Here is a 17966-nt window from a genome sequence, read left to right as displayed (position 1 = left end):
AGGTTTTATATGATAGACTTTGTTTCCAATGGTCATATCATATAATCCCTTGTATACCTATTGTTTAGGAAAACAAATGTATCCGAAAGGTGCTATAGAAACAGTAAAAGTGCTGTCAAATCAACCTTAAATTTTAGTTTACTTATATCTTTCCTCTACTCACTAAGCAATTCAAATGCAGTATCTCAATTATTTTTTATAACAAGTCAGACCATTAAAAATGGGGGCTGGAGAGATGAGTAAAAATTGGTTATAGAGAAACAGTAGACAGTTCATTAGCATTCACACACAAGCAAAGCTGAGTGTTCACATCCTTGTTTTTTGGGAGCTAAGACTTAAAGAGGTATCCAGTGGGTGAGTAGCAGAGATGAGGTTTGACCTCTGGTCTTCTGATTTTTAAGGCCATACATTTGAATTAAACTAGAACTTTCCTTGATGCTTTTGTTTTTCAGAGATTGAAACCAACAAATCCAGCAGCCCAGAAGGCTCTCACCACACCTACTCATTATAAACTGACACCCCGCCCTGCCACCAGAGTCCGACCAAAGGCTTTACAAACAACAGGCACTGCCAAGTCACATCTCTTTGATGGTCTGGATGATGATGAACCATCCTTAGCTAATGGAGCATTCATGCCCAAGTGAGTTTATTTTGGTTAGCATAAATTAAATGTAAAATGTTAATATAAGCCAAGTATAAAATAGTATATAATTATTCATTTAAATGCACTGCAAATGTTAGCAGTTTATATTTTGTTTTGTTTTTTAATTTGAAAACTATAGATCAGAGAATAATAAAAATGACCTGATCATTCCCAGGGATAATCATAGTTAACATAAATATTTTGATCAACATGCTTCTAGTTTCACATATGCACATTTTTCTGTTTTTTAGAAGTTAGTGTTCACATAATTTTATTTTAAGCAGGAGAAACTCTTTTTGTACAATTCACATTGGCCAAATTGATCAAGAAGAATACACACATTTTTAAATTCCTGGGCAGATACTGAACCAATAATGAAATAATTACACAGAAAAATGTACAACAATATAGAAGAGTTAATAAACATTGAAGATTACACTTAAATTATGCATTAGAGCAAATATGCCTTACAGTGTTGATAAATATGCATCAGAGAAAAAATGCTGAAGAAAAGTACGTACCAAACTGTTAACAGTAGTTAACATCTAGAGATGTAATTTGAGAGCATTTCATTTCTGGGTTGTTTATTTTTCTAGGTAGGTAGACACACACACACACATACATAGGCTTTCAACAGCAAGTACTTTCCTAATCAGAAAGAAAAGTGCGGTGTCCTTTTATTTAGTGTTGGACAAAAAGTTGAGATGTATCACTTATAGTTCTTTGTCTATGAATGTTGTTTAAAAATTACCACACCTTTCCTTAAAAATATGGTGTTTTGCTGCATTGTGAAAGATAGAAAGTCTAATTTTATACATTTCTTAGAACATCATTGGATTATTTTGAAGGCAGGGACTGTCTTCATGTGTATGTTGCTAGCATTTAGCGAGATGTTTGACACAGTGGATAAAAAGGGCTTAGATTCACCAATCCAGCCATCAGATCACTAAGCAACTTTGAGGGCAATTTCACCAGGTCTCCTTAGGATTTGCAAGTATAATATACAAATAAAAAGGATGAAGGGGAGACGGTGTACATTTTGCTTCCAGGAACCCCACACTTATCTAGTTTTCTTCCTATCTTACGGGTCACTCCTTCTGTCTCTTTTGCTGGTTCCTCTTCTTCCCATTCTTTTAAAATTGGACTGAGCCCTGGGCTCAGTTCTTGATAACATTTTCTTTACTCCCACAGTGATTTAATTTATTTCATGGCTTTCAATATCACCTGTAGTCTGGTGATTCCCAGCCCTACTCAGCATTTCCACTTGGAGGTCTAAGAGATATTTAATTCAAAATTAAAATGTCAAAAACTGAACTCCTGATCTTCTACCTCAAAACTGTTCCATCCAAAGCCTTCCCTCTCTCAGGTAACTGCATTTCTATCATTCTAGTTGCTCAGGTCAAAAATTTTAGAATCATCCCTGACTTTTTTGTACATCTCACATCCAAGCTGTCAGCAAATCTTTGTTCTACCTTCAAAGATTGCCCAGAATCCTTACCACTTTATGGCTCTGTAAATAGTTTACTATCTGCAGTAGCACAGATAGTAAAGGGCTCATGAGGAACTTATGGCCAGCGCTAGAACAGTGCTGTTTGCTCTGAAGACAAATTTAGTGAACCTTACCAATGCCATGTCTTTTTCCTTTTTCCTTTTCTTACTAGTCAGAGGGAATTTACTGTAGAGTAAGCCGGTACATTTTTTTATTCTGAATGACAAAATTTGGTAATTTTCTTTAATACCTCTTTTTCATTCCTTCATTCAACAAACATATATCAAGAAACTACTAAGTGCCAGGTGTAATGGGCACTGGCAATGCAGCTGTGAACAAGACACATTCCACTGCCATTGAGTTCACAGTCAGTGGGGGAAGAGAAATGTCTCGCAGAGTAATCAAAAGTGAGACAAGTGACAGAAGTAGAGATTGCCACTGTAAATGAGACTAACAGAATGATGAAGGAAAGCTCCTCTAAGGATATCATTTAAACTGAATAGGGATAGGGAGAACTGTCAGGAAGAGGGCATATTTTTATGTTTCTGCTTGTAAATATACAAACAGTTATTTCAAATGGATATGATTTTATTTTCCAGTAATCATTTCAGTGTTTGTTTCACACATGACCTAACTGAATTGTATTCTATCATGTAATTACTAAATTAATGGCTTTTTTCACTATGTAAAATACTAGAAAATGCAAGTTACTGCCTGCTAGTAAGGGAGATGTCTAGGAGGGTACAATGGAGCAGTTATAAGGAATATGAGGAAACTTCTGTATGTTATGTCTGGCTATTTTTCTTGGTTGTGATGATGTTTCACTGTTGTATACAAATGTCAAAACTTATCAAGTCGTACAGCTTAGTATGTGCATTTTAGTGTATGTCAGTTGTGAACTAAGGAGTAAATGTAGCAAGGTTGTGGAATACAAGTTAAATATATAAAGGTCAGATTCATTCGTACATCATACCTATATTCCTATAAGCCAGTTGAACACAATGACATAAATATGGCAAAATACATATGAATCATTCGTTTTGCTTGTGAAGTATTTTACTGTTGAAACAAATCTAGTCTTTGAAATCACATAGTTCTGCTTTCCCAAATTAGTTTTGCTACACTTTTCTGTTCTTTGGCTTCTCGTATTTGTCCTTTGTACTTACCTCACTTCATATTTCTAATCCCAGTCCTCTTCACTTTGCCTGACGCTGTTAGTTTAATGTTTAGTTTCTTGTCCTCTGGTTATTATGTTCTTCATGTGAAACAATCTTTCTTCTCTCCTCACTCAGACCATTGCAGTTACTGTTTTCTATGATGATCAAGTCCCATCCTCGGCCAGCAGGAGTCCTTTCAGGTTGGCTCCTGAGTCCTTTCCACAGGCCTTGATAGTGTTTGGTAGCTTCCTTGATTGTAAGATTTAATGTAAATTTTGTGCAGGATATTTTGCCATCTGTGTTCATGACTTAGATTGGCCTGAATGTTTCTTTGGTTTTGGTATAAGGTTTATGCTGAACTCATAAACAGATTATTTTCTGCTAGAGTTTGTGTAAGATAGGCCTTTTTTTTTTGTTTCATTAAATGTTGGGTACTGGTGAAGATATAAGGGCCTGGAAGTAGTAGTTGCAGTAAAGGTTGTTTTTAAATTATTGATTTAATTTATTTAAAACTTATGAACTCTTCACCTTTTTTATTTTTTGAGTCATTGGTGGCAAGTTATATTTTTATAATATTTGTTCATTTGAAGTAGTCAAAATTCCAGATTTATTGGGCATGAAGTTGTTAAAAAGTATTCTTACTCTTTTTCATTTCGGTAGATTCTGTAGTTATCCTTGTTTTCATTTGTGGCATAGGTTTTTTTTGTGCCTTGTCTTCCTTGTGTCAGGCATATTCGTGTGTCTTCATTTTATTTGATTTTCTCTGTCTTGTTTTTTTTCTCTGTAGGTTAGGTGAAAGGGCTACCTCTCCCAATCTTGAAGGCCTGGCTTTGTGTAAGAATGGTTTTGGCTGGCTTACTGGAGGCTGGGTGGGCATGAACCAGGGTATCCTGGTGCAGGTGCTGCCAGAACATGGGCCAGGGGTCTCCTCTATTCTTGCCAGCCAGGGTTGTGCTGGCAGGACAGCCATGTCAGAAGGCATGGTTCAGAGGTCTCCTGGGTAGATGCCAGCTGGGGTCACGCTAGTGGGGCAGCTGGGGTTGCATAGGTACAGTCCAGGGGGTTTCCAGGTTGTGTGTCTTCTCAGTTATTCTGGTCAAGGATCTACCAATTTTATTGGTTATTTTCAAGGAAGACCTCTGGCATTATTGATGGTCTCTATTCTGTGATTGTTCCCTATTTTATTTTAAATTTTATTATATTTTCACTAATATTTTATCTTTAATTCCTCTCCCTGCCTTTATTTTTGGTATTTAATTTTCTGTCTTTTTTCTAAATAGATGCTTAGCTCTTTGATGTTTAGCTTTCCTTCTTTCCAAATACATGCATTTGTTCAGCTCCGTTTACAGTCTAACTTTTGATATGGAATACTCATCATTCAGATAATAACTATGTGATAGTCAAATGCTTTCTGATTTCCTTGGGTTATTTACAAGTATAAATTGGAGATTTTTGTTACCTTGTTGTTAATGGTTTCTAGCTATGTGTAAAAGTACTCCCAGTGATTTCAATTCTTTGAAATTTGCAGCTTGCTTTCATAGTCCAACATACAATTAATTTTAAAAAACATACGGTTTAGTTTTTATTTGAAAAGAATGTACATTTTGTAGTTGTTGGGTATGGTGATCTTAAAGATGGAGCCTGCTAATTTTTAGGTCTTTGTATTCATACTGATTTTTTGGGGGCGGAGGGGGTTGGATATTTCAGCTATTTAATTTTCTTAACTTTCACTATCACAAAAATTATGAACACATCTGTAAATTTATCCATTTATCCTTAATTTATCAATTTTTAATATTTAAAAGCCTCTAAAATGTGTGCCTCAAATCACTTGTATTTTACCTGTTTTTTTTACTACATACTAACTTTTCATGTAAAAAAAACATAAAAATGGTTGAAATGATAAATTTTATGGTAAGTATACAATTCAGTGGCATTAAGTACATTTATAATATTGTGTGACCATCATCACTACTTCTATAATTTTTTCATCATTCCAAACAGTAACTGTATAATACAGTAATTACTTATTTCTTCCTTCCCTCAGTCTCTTTTAACCTCTGTATTACTTTGTGTCAGTATAAATTTCCTCATTTAAGGGGAATCAAACAATATTCTTTTGTGTCTGGATTATTTTACTTGTCATGATGTCTTTAAGGTTCACTATGTTGTATCATATATCAGAACTTCATTCCTTTTTAAGGCTGAATATTCCATTGTCTGGCTATACCACATTTTTTTTATCCATTCATCTGTTGATGGACATTTGGATTGTTGCCACCTTTTTAGCTATGTGAATAGGGCTGCTATGAATGCTGATATACAAGTATCTGTTTGAGTCCCCATTTTCAGTTCTTTTGGGTAATATATTCCTAGGACTGAAATTGTTTGGTCATATGTTAATTCTATATTTTTCCTTTTAAGTAACTGCCAAACTGTTTTCTACAGTAGCTGCACCATTTTACATTCCCACCAGCAAAAAGTGTATGTTTTCTCCATATCTTTGTCAGCACTTGTTATTTACTGTTTTGTTTTTTAATAGCCATCCTAGTGGATGTGAAGTGGTATCTTTTGCTTGTAATTTGGATTTCTTTTATGACTAATGATGTTGGTCATCTTACCATGTGCTTTTTGGCCATTTATCTTTGAAGAAATACCTTGTCTCCTTTGTGTCTGGCTTTTTAAAATTTCCATCACTTATATTTTCAAAACTGACAGTAATTGAAGGGTGATGATACTGACCTTCAGAGATTTGTTGGCTTTATGACAGATGTTTATTGAGATAAGTCAAAACAGTGTGTTTTTACTTGTACTGTGAACTCTAGATATAAGACTTTCTGGGTCCCTATGCAAAATGAATGGCAATCACTAGTGTAGCCATCCTCTTGGTGTCCTGAGTCTAATCTCTGTCTCCCTAATCCCACAAGACTGTGAAGTGTACCATCAGCCTCTTTGCCTTCCCCTTGGAACCAGAAAAGTCTCCAGTAGAAAAGCAACCCTAAATACTGCACACCTCCCTGTGCCACTTGTCCCCCAGGTTGCTGGTTCAGTCATTTTATTACCATCTTGGCTCTTGATGCTTCAAAGAGCTCTAGCTTTTTTAGTTACCCTCCCTAGGAGGGTTAGTTTGCATTACCTAGTCTGCCATTAATAGGAGGGCAAATTTTAGTTTTCATGGAAATAACATTTCTTTAGTGTCAAGTATTCATTGCATTGACTTAAAACATTACTTTTAATAACGTTGTTACCATAAGGAGTATAACTAGCATACACAGGTATGGAACAAATATTCTGATGTTTGTTACCATCTAACTCAGTGGTTGAGGCTAGAAATAAACAAATGTACAAGATCACTCTACTACTTACAACTGTTTGCTTTTTTCAAGAGGGAAAGGAATACACTAGTTAATCCAGTAAGCTTTTAAGTAGTGGTTGATTAAGATCTCTTCCTAATGGTTCTTCTACTTGAAGCTTGTATGCTATAGAGTCTCTTGCCTTAAGTAAACCTACAGTGCACAAACCTGAACTTTTTAGGTATTTGTGATCATTTGCATCTTTGGATATCAGGGTTTTTTTTACTATTCCTGTCATCTTAAAAACTTTTTTTTTTCTTATTTAGTCAACAAATATCTGTTCACCAACTTTCTCCAGTGCAGCATACCGAGTTCTGTGAGGAGACAGTCATAAATCCTGACTGTGGAAAAAGAAAGAACATGTGGGGAAAAAAAAGAAACATTTAAAGAGAAGACATGTAGAGAAATAATTGAAATACAAGACATAGTGTGATGAGTGAACTCATCTGAATCATGAGATTCAGAGAAGGATCAATATTTTCAAGAGGATTTCCCAATTTGTTTTGAATATGCTTAGCCTATTTTTCCAAACAACAGAGTGCAGTATACTTGAGACCTTATGTTCTGGTTATGTATTTATAGGCAGAGTTTGTGAATTGAAATTATTTGTTCATTTTTATATATAAGTTGAACAAGAGTACCCTTTTCAACTGCAGTTTTTAAAATAATGTCTATGATTTAATTGTGTATGCCTAAGTTGTTTTTCCCCTCCCTCTTTTTTGGTCTTTGTTTATAGGAAGAGCATTAAGAAATTGGTTTTGAAAAACCTTAGCAATAGCAATCTCTTCTCTCCTGTTAATCGTGATTCGGAAGATCTAGCTTCACCATCTGATTATCCAGAAAATGGAGAGAGGTAAACTGAATTATCTTCAGTTCTCAGTTGTTTTGGGCAGAGAGCCCTGTTCTCATTTTGAAGAGATTCTGAGCTGAACATTTATTCATTCTGTGAAAACTTAGGAAGTCTTGTGAATGTTTCATAGAAGTATTATAGCATATGAAGACCTAGAAATTAAATCATGTTTTTGCTTCTTGAGTACTTTAGATCTTAAAATGATTAGAGAGTTCTTCTAGTTCGATTCTGCAAAACTGTTTTTGTATCCATGTATGCCGTTTTGGGCAGGATTAGCATGCATTTGATACTTGTCAGTTCCATTAAAATAAGGGCTATTTTGTTTGTGATAATTATTTAAGTGATATATAGTCACTGTAATCAAACCAAAACCAAAATCAGTATAGAAGTATATGAAGGAAGAAGTAGTATATACTAATGCTTAAAGGTTTGATATACATTCTTACAGTTTAGAAATTTGTTTATTTATAAATATATCCTTATATTTAGAAATTATGCATGAGTGATACAATATTTTGTAACCTACTTGTATTTATTGTAAATGCCTTTCTGTATCAATATGAATGAATATACCTGCCCTCACTTTTTTAAGTACTCGATAGCCACCATTGTAGATGTAGATCATTCAGTTAGTTCTCTATTAGAGGACGTATTGATTATTTTGGTATTCCTATATTCAAAGTAATGCTTCAGTGAAAAAATTCCATCTGTCTTTGCACTCCCTTTTTTCCCTTTGGATAAAATTCTATTTTGGTTTGTCATGTAGCATTTTCTAATAACTTGCTGACTATCATATTGAAAATATAAAATTTTTTCAGTTTATTTTGAAATTCACCATTACTTATTTGACACTACATAAAGAACACCTTTTTTTCTCTAATTAAAAATTGGGATGCTCTCTTACTATGCTGATGGACAGTGACTATAATGGGGTATAGCTGAGGACTTGATAATGGGGGAAATCTAGTAACCACAATGTTGCTCATGTAATTGTATATTAATGATACCAAAATAAAAAAAATTGGGATGCTCAAGGTTATTTATTCATGAAAATAGATCAGTTAAAGGCATGGAATCTACAGCCAAATATCTTGGGTTAAATATCCCAATTCTAGCATTTAGAGCTTTATGACCTTGGGCAAGTTACTTTATTTTTGTATGTTTTCTATAAAATAGAATGATAGTAACCTGTTTTACATGATTGCTTTAAGTATTAAATGAATTTTTCATACATGGAATTACCTAGAACAGTACCAGACAGTAAAGGCTCAAAGAATTAGCTGTTAATCATTGTTACTGCTACTACAGGTTGCTAAGACACTATTTGTTTCTTTACTCTCTCTTCAGATTCAGTTTCCTGAGCAAACCCGTTGATGAGAACCATCAGCAGGATGGAGATGATGATTCTCTTGTGTCACGTTTTTATAGTAACCCTATTGCCAAACCCATTCCTCAAACCCTAGAGGGTTCTGGAAATAAACACAACAGCAGCAACGGTGTGGATGATACCATTGTTGCATTAAACATGCGTGCTGCCTTGCGAAATGGTCTGGAAGGAAGTAGTGAAGAGACCTCTTTTCATGAGGAGTCACTGCAGGATGACCGAGAAGAAATAGAAAATAATACTTACCATAAGCATCCAGCAGGTCAGATTCAGATTAGTACATGAGTAATCTCTTACCAGTCATTCAAGACCTTGTTTGTCACAGATTTTCAAACATAGTGGAAATCAGCAATGTGTACCTTTATATGTTCTCTATTACATTTTATAGTAGTTAACATTTAAACAGTTTTCACATATGCTTTGATTTGTAATTAATATTTTATACCTTTGTAGTAAAATTCATGTCACTAATTATTCCTGGTATAATTTAAAGATCCCAAATTTTATAGCTGGAGAAACTATCCTCATATCTTTGCTAGCTTTACAAACTCACACAGATCACTTACTAGCTTTTTAACTAAAATGATAGTGGTAATTATTTTTAGGTTTTTTGAGATTTGAATTAGATTAAGAATATAGACCATAATTTTTGACATGTATAAGCATTCAAATAGTAGCCATTGCTATAGTTATTTATCACCTTACTTCTGTACTTTTTTTTCTCCCAACAGTGAACTGATTAGTTTTTTCCACAATAATCCATGAAACAGTAGAGACTACAAGATTAGAGTGCCTTGATCAGATATTTAAAGCTTGCCTTTTTTCTGTGTTCATACAACATCTCATTTGGGTTTTGATCAAAGTCATTACATTACTTTTATTTTCTGAGGTACAATTCACATGTGAATTATACAGATCTTAAGTGTTCATTTCAGTGAATTGAGACATATTCTCAGATATCCAACACCTCAGTCAAGAGATAGAACATTTCTTTCACTCTGGAAAGTTGTATGTGTCTTCATCCCCAGAAGTTAACCACAGTCTGGTTTCTGTCAAATTTCATATAAATGGAATCATACTATATATACTTTCTTTGACTCTGTAACTTTTTTGAGATTTTATCCATGAATGAATCAATAGTTCATTCGTATTTATTGCTGAGTAGTATTCCTTTATAGAGATATGCCACATTTGGTTTATCCATTCTCTGTTAGTGAACATTTGGATTGTTCTACAGTTATTCTTGAAGTGTCTATAAAAATTTTTTTATCTAATCATCTTACTGCCTTCATGCAATATCTCCTGGTCACTTGATGCTCTAAGAAAAAGTCTTTATACTTTCACATTAAGCATTCAAGTATATATATTTGTGTGTATGTATCTACATGAATTTTTTATTATACTGTATTTTCTTCAAATACCCGGTCTAAATTTTTTATTGTTTCTAGTTTTCTCATTAACCATGTTTGCCACCTCCCAATTTAAAATCCTATTCTCAAGGACACTCTAGCAACCCTCTAACATTGCCATTAGAAAAGCAAGTTAAGTATGTAAGTGGGCATTGGCATTGCTGGAGGATGGAATTTGATCTGATATTGGCTTTAAATTTTTTCTCTTGGGGAACAAGTTAGCCTGATCTCTACATAATGAGACAAGGAGCGATTAGAACAAGCATACCAATTTTCTGTTTTCTTGAGGTCTTATCTGCCTAGTTAATATTTTGTACACTTAATGTAGACCTTTAAGTTTCCATTTATCTGTGGGACTTTTTCGTGTAGGATTTTTCATCTTTATTTTAGCTCTCTGCTTGGGGATATAAATTTGAAAGATATGAGAGGTTTATGAAGACTATAGGCTATGAAAGGATTGGGTTTGGAGTTTTAGCTCCACTGAAATTACTATGTAAGCCAAGATAGGTTCTTTCCACACTGGGTTTTGGTATCTCCATATGTAAAACAAAAGAACAAATGGATTAAGTAAGCCTTTCCCAGAATGTATTTTATGGAGTGCTTTTCATAGTACAGTAGTTAATAGCTGTCATATGAAAAGAAAGTTCTGAGGTAAATTAAATTTTGGAAACACTGGATTAAGTGAAGTTAAATGGACTTCATTATTTTATGAGTTGCCAGCCTGTATTGTGGCTATGTGTGGATAAGTTCCCCAAACTTACTTGACCTGAAGCTTTAAAAAAAAAAAAAAAAAAAAACATGGTTTCTCCTAAGAGTAGTGTTTCTTAGAAAATGCTTTTATTCCTATATATTTTCTCTATATAGTCATTTCATTACTGATTATTTCAGTATAATTAATAATCATTATTAGAAATACTCATTCTGTAGAAAAATTTCAAAAGGGAAAAGGTGAAATAAATATTACTAAAAATTCCTCTACCTAAGAACAATCACAATATTTTATTTTCTGTTTCTTTGTCATAGGCATTGTTCTCACTAAGGCTGGTTACTATACTGTTCCATCTATGGATGACCTTGCTAAAATTACCAATGATAAAGGAGAGTGCATTGTCTCTGATTTTACTATTGGTCGTAAAGGTGAGTGTGGTTTAGGAGTTAGTAGTGTGTAAGTCAGAGATCTGCACCTCATTTTTGTAATTGAGTAAAGGAAATTTTAATAGCTGAGTCTATTTTATTCTTATATTTGGACCCACCTTGGCCTGAGTAGTAGACATTTTGACAAGTAACAAAACTAATCTCTGGTAACTATTTGGTTCTTTGGTGCCTGCTTGGTTCATTGCAATTTTCTACAATTAAAGAATATACTGTGAACAGCAAGAAGTACTGAGAAAATTGAATAGTTGACAAGAGATGGGTAATATTTAGGTTCAACTTAGTATTATTAAGTTATTAAGATGTAATTTTCTTTAGGGAGAAAAAAATCTCACCTATCTGTATTAAAAAGGATTCCCATATTTTAACTCAGTCGCAGGCTAGGTGCTAAAGTTTGTTTATGTAGCAGCAGTACAGATACTTGGGAAGAGATTTAAGAAGGCTATTTTGAGGATACCATAACTGGTCAAAATATAGATGTTACACCAGATAACAGTTTATTTGATGGATGAAATAATCCATTCAAGGATGTCGCTGGATGATTTAAAATACTGTTTAATGTCTAAGCTTTCTTGCTTCTCCTGATTATTTAATAACTAGAAGTATGAAGTAGGTATTTACTCTCTCTACAGGTTGAATTTTTAACTATTTGCTCTGACTTATAGGTTATGGTTCAATCTATTTTGAAGGAGAAGTGAATTTGACAAATCTAAATTTGGATGATATTGTACATATCCGAAGGAAAGAAGTGATTGTCTATATAGATGATGATCAGAAGCCACCTGAGGGTGAAGGGCTAAATAGGTATGAATTTATATACCTACTTAGAAAATAATCAGCTAAATCACAATTTTTTTTCTCAAATACAAATGTGTTCATGTTAATACATTTTCTGCACTTGCTTTTCTGACTTAAGTACGAGTGATTATTGTTTCTCCACTTTGATTTAAAAATATATATGATATAAGAAGAAAACAAATCCTATCATTTGCAACAACATGGATGGAGCTGGAGGGTATTATGCTTAGTGAAATAATCGAGGCAGCAGACAAGTATCACATGATTTCACTTATCTGTGGAGTATAAGAACAAAGAAAAAACTAAAGGAACAAAAAAGCAGCAAACTCACAGAACCCAAGAATGGACTATCAGTTACCAAGGGGAAAGGGACTATGGAGGATGGGTGGGAAGGGAGGGATAAGGGGGAAAATGGGGCATTATGATAAGCACACATAATGTGGGGCGGGGGTACAAAAGAAAGGCAGTATATACAGAGAAGACAAGTAATGATTCTATAGCATCTTACTATGCTGATGGATAGTGACTATAATGGGGTATGTGGGGGGGACTTGATAATGGGGGGAGTCTAGTAACCATAATGTTCAAGTATTTGTACATTAATGATATCAGAATTAAAAATATATATATATATATTTGATAAAGAAATGCTACACTGACTTTTTGACTCCTTTTCCCTAATATTATCGGGTCCAACTGTTTGTTTCCAAAAACACTTTTGAAGTATTTTATTTTTTTCTTAATTCTGGCTGTGACCATGCTTTAACTCTCTCTGTATTTTAGTGTGAGATACTATCTTCTAACATCTCTTTAGCGAAGTGAAAGAACCATAGTTAAAGTCATTTATTTATGTTCACAACCTACCAAGATCGAACCACAAAGAAGCAGAAAGTCTAAAACAGCCCTGTTAACTAATAAGGAAATTGAATCCATAATAAAACCCATGTCCCTCTTCCCCCTCCCTCCACCACTCCAAAGAAAGCCCAAGACCAGGTGACTTATGGTGAATTCTACCAAACTTGGAAGAATTGACACCAATTCTCCCAAAACTCTTCAGAAAAACTAAAAGAGGGAAAACTTCCTTATTCATTCTATGAGGCAAGCATTATCCTCATTCCAAAGCTAGACGAAAACACTATAAGCAAGAAAATTACAGACTAGTATTACTGGTGTGTATAAATATCCTCAACAAAACACTAACAAACATAATTCAACAGTACATAGAAAAGATACACACTATGACCAAGTGGGATTTATTTCTGGAGTGCAGGAATCATTAAACATGAAAATCCATCATTGTAGTACATCACATAGGATGAAGTAATAAAATCACCTTATCATCTCAACTGATGCAGAAAAAGCATTTGGCAATATTCAACAACCTTTCATGCTAAAGATACTCAGTAAATGAGAGGGAAGGAAACTACCTCAACACATAATATAGGCCGTATTTGAGAAGCCCACAGCAAATACCATACTCAATAGTGAAAGACTGAAAGCTTTCCTTCTAAGATCAGGAACAAGACAAGGACACCTGCTTTTGCCACTCAAACACATCATACTTTTAAGTCCTAGTCAGAGCAGTTAAGCAAGAAAAAGAAAAGTCATCCAAATTGGAAAGGAAGAAGTAAAATTATCATTGTTTGCAAATGATATAATCTTATCTGTAGAAAACCCTAAAGATTATACCACCCTCTCCCCCAGATACCACTGTTAGACTAGATGAATTCAGCAAAGTACCAGGATACAAAAGCAACATGCAAAAATCAGTTGGAACTTCTATGTCAACAAAAGATCCATAAAGCAAATTAAGAAAATCATTGACAATAGCATCAAAAACAAAAAATACTTACAAATAAACTTAACCAAGGATGCAAAAGATGTGTATTCTGATAATTATAAAATATTGTAGAAAGAAATTAAGGAAGGCAAATAAATGGAAAGATATCCCATGTTCATGAATTGGAAGGCTTAATATTAAGAATTGGAAGGCTTAATATTAAGATGTCTGTATCATCTGAAGTGATCTACAGATTTAATGCAATCACTGTCAAAATTCCAGCAGCCTTTTTTGCAGAAATAGAAAAAGATCCCTCATAAAATCATGGAATCTTAAGGGACCCAGAATAGCCAAACTGATCTTGAAAAAGAGCAAAGCCGAAGCAAATCTAACTACAAAGCTACAATAACCAAAGTAGAGTGGTACTAGCATATAGACAAACATATAGACTAATGGAACAGAATAGAAAGCCCAGAAATAAACCCTCACATATTTGGTTAAATGATTTTTGATGTTTTTTAAATGGGTTTAGAGTTTCCAGTTTTACAAGATGAAAAAGTCTGGAAATGGGTTGCACAACAGCGTGAATATATTTAACACTGCTGAATGGTATAGTTAGAAATGGCTAGGATGGTAAATTTTATGTTATACCTTTTTACCACAATAAAAAATAACTTTTAAAATATCTTTTCTTATGTGCTGCTGGTCACTGTACTAGGTGCAAGACATTCAGAATGAACAGGACACACGTCCTTGATGTCAGTGATATTAGATGGAGTATATTACCCCTATTATAGTAATCCTCACACTCGTTATATAATAGTTAATGTTATGATGCCCTAATACTACTACATCCTGCAAGCATTTGTTGTTAATCATTGGTTGTTGCTGTAAGTACAATAGCACTTTAAGACCTTCAGTAAGATTTATGTCTTAACAGTGTGCTATGACCACTGGACTATTAGCATTGGACTTGGTCAAGGATGCAGAGCTTAAGTGTTATTAAAATTAGTTGGGAATAATCGCTGTACCATGGTTATATCAAATAAATGGAATTTGACTTGAACTAGATACTGAGCTAGGTAATGTGGGGTAATTCCTTGCTCTTAAGCTTATCTACCTTTGGCGGGCAACACCCAAGTTTATGAAACATCTGCAAAGTAATTCTAAAGTAACAGGTACTTTTGTTTGTTATTTATACAGATGTTGTTACTTGGCTTTCTGGCTTTAATATCCTTTCTGGTTTTACACTTTACTTGGTTGTACATTACAGGAAGGCTGAAGTTACTTTAGATGGAGTTTGGCCAACAGATAAAACATCTCGTTGTTTAATAAAGAGCCCAGATCGACTTGCTGATATCAACTATGAGGGAAGATTGGAAGCAGCTTCAAGGAAACAGGGAGCTCAGTTCAAAGAGTACCGTCCTGAAACGGGTTCTTGGGTGTTTAAGGTATAGTCACTTAACCTAGTTCTTATAAACATAAACTGTAGTTAAGAGACAAAATGTTTGTGCTAGAAGAGGGCTTCTCTTAAATTCTCTTTTATTTTTGCAAATTAGGAAACAGATACAGAGGTATATCATGATGTTCTCCAAAATAAATTCTGGTTAAAACCAGAGAAATAAGGAGTTAAGCTTTATGCACTTACGATTCAAATCCTCTACCCCATCCTATGAGCATTTAGATACACCTCTGAGGTTTGGTTTTCCTAATGTGTGGCACCATTAGGGATGTCAGAATTTTTTGTATCTTTTAAAAAGATTTCTGGAGATGTAGAGATTGACTTCCTCCCTTCCTTGATAGTTTAACCCAATTTCTTTTCTCTTCTAGTCTAGTTGGATTATTTAACTTGTTGAAGGCCCTTGTATAGATAGCAACCAACTAGGCAGTATGTAGATATGAAACTGGATTTGGGTTCTTATATTAATATATTCATTTAGTAATTATACAAGCAGCTAGTACATGCACCCAAACATCATCTAAATCTTAGAAAAACAGTAAAGTGTGACAGGTGACATTTCATTATGCTTTAAATATTTTCATATCTCTCCTCTCTCTCTCTCTCTCTCTCTCTAGCTAATTCTGGAAGTATTGTGGAAGCTCTTCTGAATTTAACAGATGTAAAATTGATTTTGTTGGATTCTTCTCTTCCTTAGGTCTCCCATTTTTCTAAGTATGGCCTTCAGGATTCTGATGAAGAGGAGGAGGAACGGCCCTCCAAAACTAGCACAAAGAAGCTGAAGACTGCTCCTTTACCTCCCGCGGGCCAGCCCACCCCATTCCAGATGGCTCTTAATGGCAAGCCAGCACCTCCACCCCAGGTAGAGACAGGACAGTGAATTTGAATGGAATCCGTGATGCAGAAGTTGAAAGCAAGTCATTCAGCTAGTACAAAGCTGTTTTCTGACCCCTGGAACTTTGAAGAGTACAAATGTATTGGCAATCACGTTGAGACAAGTACAAGGGAGGGCCTGAGGTGGTACTGGCTTCAGTTTTTTACTTGAGAGATTTAAAGAATTCTCTTGCTGTTTGGATCATTCCTTCTACAGATTGTCATTCTTAAACACCTCCCTCTCTTTAATTTGGACTTGCTGAAATCTCTGCTCAGTGATCAACTTAAGATAGCATTTTGCTTGTGTGGGTTGATGCACAGTAAATCCTATTTTTGTTGACTATCTGATGTAAAGTTTAAGCTTGTTCTTTACCTCTGTGGTTTTTCAAAAATTCAATTAGCTTTCTACAAGGGTTTTTAACTCCATTTTTTCTCAAGTTGTTTGCTTATACTTCAGATAAACTCTTGATATTTGTATTTTAACAATGCATAATCTTTATGAAATAGAAAAAGGTTTAGAATACAATCAATTACTTGATGGAGAGTAGGGGCTGGATTGTTTATTGTGATTACTTGTATCATACTCTTTTTCAGTACTGTTAAGTCAGTATAAGAATTTTGTCCGTGTAGGGAAAGGTTTGTAACTTAAATATCAGGTAGTTTCTTTGCCAACTCATAAAGAGTTCTACTTTCATTTGGATATTGTTTATGTTGAATCAAGTTATAAAAATTCTTTTCTTTGATGCCATACTCCCTCAAAGAAGAAAACTTGATATAAAATTTCTTTGTAAAGCCAGTAAATCCTCTACCTCTCAGCTGCTAAAAGCAGGTCCTTTGGAATTTTCCATGCTACAATTCTTATGGCTGCTGAAATGTGTGATTTTTATGGTTTATTAAATAATTACTTGGGAGGCATTTTCTGGAGATTGTTGTGTATGTATGTTCATGTTTGTGCATACAGTAGGGTATGATAAAGGTGGGAAATGGGAAATATATTGACTTTTATGTTTATAATCTTTGTAGCATTTAGAATACCCCCTAAAAAAAACTCCTCTGAACTAAAAAAAAATGCTGTAAATGGACTTGGTTTTCTCGTTATCTGTGTTCAATTTTTCTGAATTATATACTTTGTATAGTTCTTTCCAAAGTGTTTTTTAGTTTCACATCTATTTCTTAGGAGAAGAGAGAACCTTCTTTTCTACCAATAAAAGTAATACGTAGGATTCTAAAGATGCAGCTGAAAAAGAAAAGCTTCATCTGTGGACAGACAGCGAATTTTGTAATGTTGACAATCAGTGGTTTTTAGCTTTAACTTCCAGAATATTAATGGTAAGAAATAATTGTAAACTCCTGTGATGACACTAGTAGGTGAGAGCTCTGTGAAAAACAGCACCAAAAATTTTCAGAAGAACAAGGTTATAGGGAAGAGCCCTGTTCAGTGTATTCTTGCCCATTTTGATCCTTACAGTGAATGGGGATCTTTTTCTGACATTCCCTTGGTTGAGAAAAGAGCTGGTCTTCGATCTTTTGGATGGGGTAATTAGAAATAGGAGAAATGGCTTGTTTAAATATTCAGACTAATGTGTTAGAACAATAATCTGGGACTCTGGAGAAGTCTT

The 17966-nt window shown here is 34.3% G+C and overlaps 1 protein-coding gene across 5 annotated transcripts in view; it reads left to right on the top strand.

Annotated features, from left to right (window-relative positions):
• Positions 1-17966, top strand: part of NUP98 (nucleoporin 98 and 96 precursor) — a 129022-nt gene that overhangs the window by 65154 nt on the left and 45902 nt on the right. For all 5 annotated transcript variants that reach the window (XM_073216059.1, XM_073216057.1, XM_073216058.1 and 2 more), the window contains 7 exons: positions 453-640; positions 7379-7495; positions 8840-9138; positions 11309-11422; positions 12103-12241; positions 15289-15466; positions 16172-16336. In XM_073216059.1, the coding sequence (XP_073072160.1) occupies positions 453-640; positions 7379-7495; positions 8840-9138; positions 11309-11422; positions 12103-12241; positions 15289-15466; positions 16172-16336 (1200 nt within the window). The remainder of the gene's footprint in view (positions 1-452; positions 641-7378; positions 7496-8839; positions 9139-11308; positions 11423-12102; positions 12242-15288; positions 15467-16171; positions 16337-17966) is intronic.

Source organism: Manis javanica, chromosome 11, assembly GCF_040802235.1.
Source record: "Manis javanica isolate MJ-LG chromosome 11, MJ_LKY, whole genome shotgun sequence".
In the NCBI taxonomy this organism is placed as follows: Eukaryota; Metazoa; Chordata; class Mammalia; order Pholidota; family Manidae; genus Manis; species Manis javanica.
Note: the sequence above shows the minus strand (reverse complement) of the source record. Positions and strands in the feature narration are given on the sequence as shown.